This window comes from Rhododendron vialii, chromosome 7a (assembly GCF_030253575.1).
Source record: "Rhododendron vialii isolate Sample 1 chromosome 7a, ASM3025357v1".
NCBI classification, from domain to species: Eukaryota; Viridiplantae; Streptophyta; class Magnoliopsida; order Ericales; family Ericaceae; genus Rhododendron; species Rhododendron vialii.
In genome coordinates this window covers 32,461,616-32,464,195 of record NC_080563.1, presented here as the reverse complement: position 1 = coordinate 32,464,195, position 2,580 = coordinate 32,461,616, and the positions used below count along the sequence as shown (strand labels likewise).

At 41.6% G+C, this 2,580-nt stretch overlaps 1 protein-coding gene across 1 annotated transcript; it reads left to right on the top strand.

The window, feature by feature from the left end:
• LOC131333117 (uncharacterized) lies at positions 1 to 1,528 on the top strand. The gene is made up of 2 exons (XM_058367464.1): positions 1 to 422; positions 519 to 1,528. Exons 1-2 carry the CDS (start codon positions 30 to 32, stop codon positions 1,107 to 1,109), a joined length of 984 nt encoding a protein of 327 aa, XP_058223447.1. The 5' UTR covers positions 1 to 29; the 3' UTR covers positions 1,110 to 1,528.
• Positions 1,529 to 2,580: the final 1,052 nt, after the last annotated feature.

The following is a 2,580-nucleotide window of genomic DNA, read 5'->3' as shown; positions in this document are numbered from 1 at the left end:
AATGGTCAAATTGCCAAATATAGCAATGTATGAAATTTGTGGCTACTTTTTTCTCGTATAAATTGTGGCAACAAGAACAAGAATTTACAGAAATGTCGGTTGACCAATCTGTCAGTTATTTCAACACAACCAAAACCATCAAAACGACGACGGAACCATCGTTCACGTCCGGTGAAGATGTAGCAATTTGCGAAGCTTTCTTGTCCGCTCTTGAAGATTTACGGGATGGAAACTTGCAATCGCAATCTAATCTCTGCAATGCCATCTTCGAAAAGTTTGTCCAAAGCACGAAGAATAAATCGCGATCACAAGACTCTGTTCAGACTCGGTGGGAGAAAATCATGACGCGTTGTTTCAAATTTCATGCGTATTTCACGCGAATCAAACATGAGTGTCAGAAGGGACTAACGGAGTCTCAAATGGTGAGATAATTAATTAGCTTCCTCGTTAACGTAGTCTTTCCAAAATTTATTTGGTTTACTTTTCTTATTTTTTGTTTCGTTTCTCACATACTATAGGCTCATCAAGCAAAATTTTTGTATGTGGAGTATGAAAGACATCCGTTCGACATGGATCATTGCTGGGAAATCTTGCAGCATAGAATAAGGTGGGAAGATATGGCTGACACCAAAAGGCCAAACACGCCTACAAAGGCGACCGATTCCGGCTCCCAATTCTCGGGAGACTCTCAACTTGTCGATGCCCCCTCCCCTTCGCAAGAATCCGAGCAAAAAACTTGTCGAGGATGCAGTCACCCTCCAGACGACGAAAGGTCGGGTGGAAGGGAAGCCGAAAAGGAACGGCCACGAGGAAAAGCCAAGGCGGTAGACGTTGAGACCTCCCATATCGACGATTTCATCGATCAACTTAACAAGCAAGCAAGGAAGGCTGAAGCGAGGAAGGATCAACTAGAGGAAAAAAGACTACGGCTGGCGAAGAAGATGCAGGAAATCGAGGACAAACAGGTAGCCGCTAAGCAACAAGAGAGGGACGACGCAATTATGTTCATGGACACGTCTAAAATGGACCCTCAAGCACAGCTTTACTGGGCGATGCGCAAGGATGAGATCATCTCGAAAGCGTTTAACCGTTTGAACATCTCGGGTTGATTATCTGACCTCAATCGCTGCGATTTCGCTATTGGGGAGTGAACGTCTCAGTTGGATAGGTTCCTTTGGCCTCAATTTTATGCGACTGTTATTGCAAACTATTTCATTTAATTGTAACTACGATTTACGATATATTTTACGAATTTCCGGCTTAATGATGTTCATGGCGGCCGATATAATGTTGGTTGTTTAACTAGTAGTAATTAAAATTTGGTTGGTGGTTGGAACATGGAAGGATGGTAGAGGGATATGTTTTGCCAAGCCGAAAGAAGGCTGACCCTTGGGAACACCATTCCTGAATTTTGTTATTCTCTCTTATGTGTATTCCTTTCAATGTTGATTTCATCTTTGTTTTTAGGTGTTTCCGGATGAATTTATTGATTCTGTGTGAATTTTTACGGATTTCTGATGCTTTTGTCTGTTCGTTTTCTTATCAATATCAAATGAATTTCTGCTGAAGCTTTTCGCCTGGTGGTTGAATCTTACGAATTCTGTTTGAAGAGAGAATGGTCGATGTGGCAAGAAATGATCGACAAAGTCATTATTTGGGCGGAGAGACCGGTTGTCTAATTCTTCAGTGCTAGTTATTTTACGGCTTTAAATTGAAAAATGGAAAATGGAAGACCATTACAAATGCTCTAACATGATCAACGTTTTGAAAACGGAAAGCTGTTATGCCGAAAAACAAATGCAAAAGAAAACTGTTCCCAGCCTTGAACTCATTAACATCCCAAAGGGAGGTTTTAGTTTCGGGTTGGGTATATATGGTACGTACAAAAATTTGGTCTTCTTCTTTTAATAACTTGGAATCTTAATTACCTTACCAATCTCAACCTTAGGTTCAGAAGAAGGCTAATGAGAGGATGATGGGCTATGACAGAAGCTCCCCGGCCTGCAGAATACAATCCTGCCTTGATGACATAGAAATGGATGATCTAATTTGTAAGGGGTTTTGGTATAGACGTTGGTCAAAAAAATACAGGGGGATGCATGATAAAAGCAAACTAGAAACAGGTCTAGTCAATTCTGCTGGGTACTTTTAGGAATGCTGAGCCTGAGGCTGTCTTTAGAGGACCATTGCATGCTAAAAAGTGATGTATAAATGTGTTGGTGAATAGGGTCCAAGGCCCCTCAAATCCTAAGGCAACTTATATTATAAAAAAGAAGAAGAAGAAGAAGATAAAAATTGTGCAGCCTATAGGCCTAAAAAACAACGAAACAAAATACAACTAAAGAAAGTAAAATACAACAAAACAAAATAAGAAAAGCCGCTTGAAGTCAGCTCTGGTATTGGACGCATCATTCCGCTCCAAAAGGTGGTGTGGGGGGGGGGGGGAGAATCACGGTGTGCACCATGCGCCATACATGCCCAATTCTGTTGGAGGTCAAAGTCGGAACAACGCTGGATTCGCAGCAAATTAATGCCGTACCATCACCGTCAGGGAGCTCCAAAACTGTAATACCCACTCCG

Excerpts from the sequence above, each read along its gene's own strand:
- LOC131333117 (XM_058367464.1), top strand. The coding sequence starts at position 30 with ATGAAATTTGTGGCTACTTTTTTCTCGTATAAATTGTGGCAACAAGAA. Across the intron at positions 423-518 it reads GACTAACGGAGTCTCAAATG|GCTCATCAAGCAAAATTTTT; the intron begins GTGAGATAATTA and ends CACATACTATAG.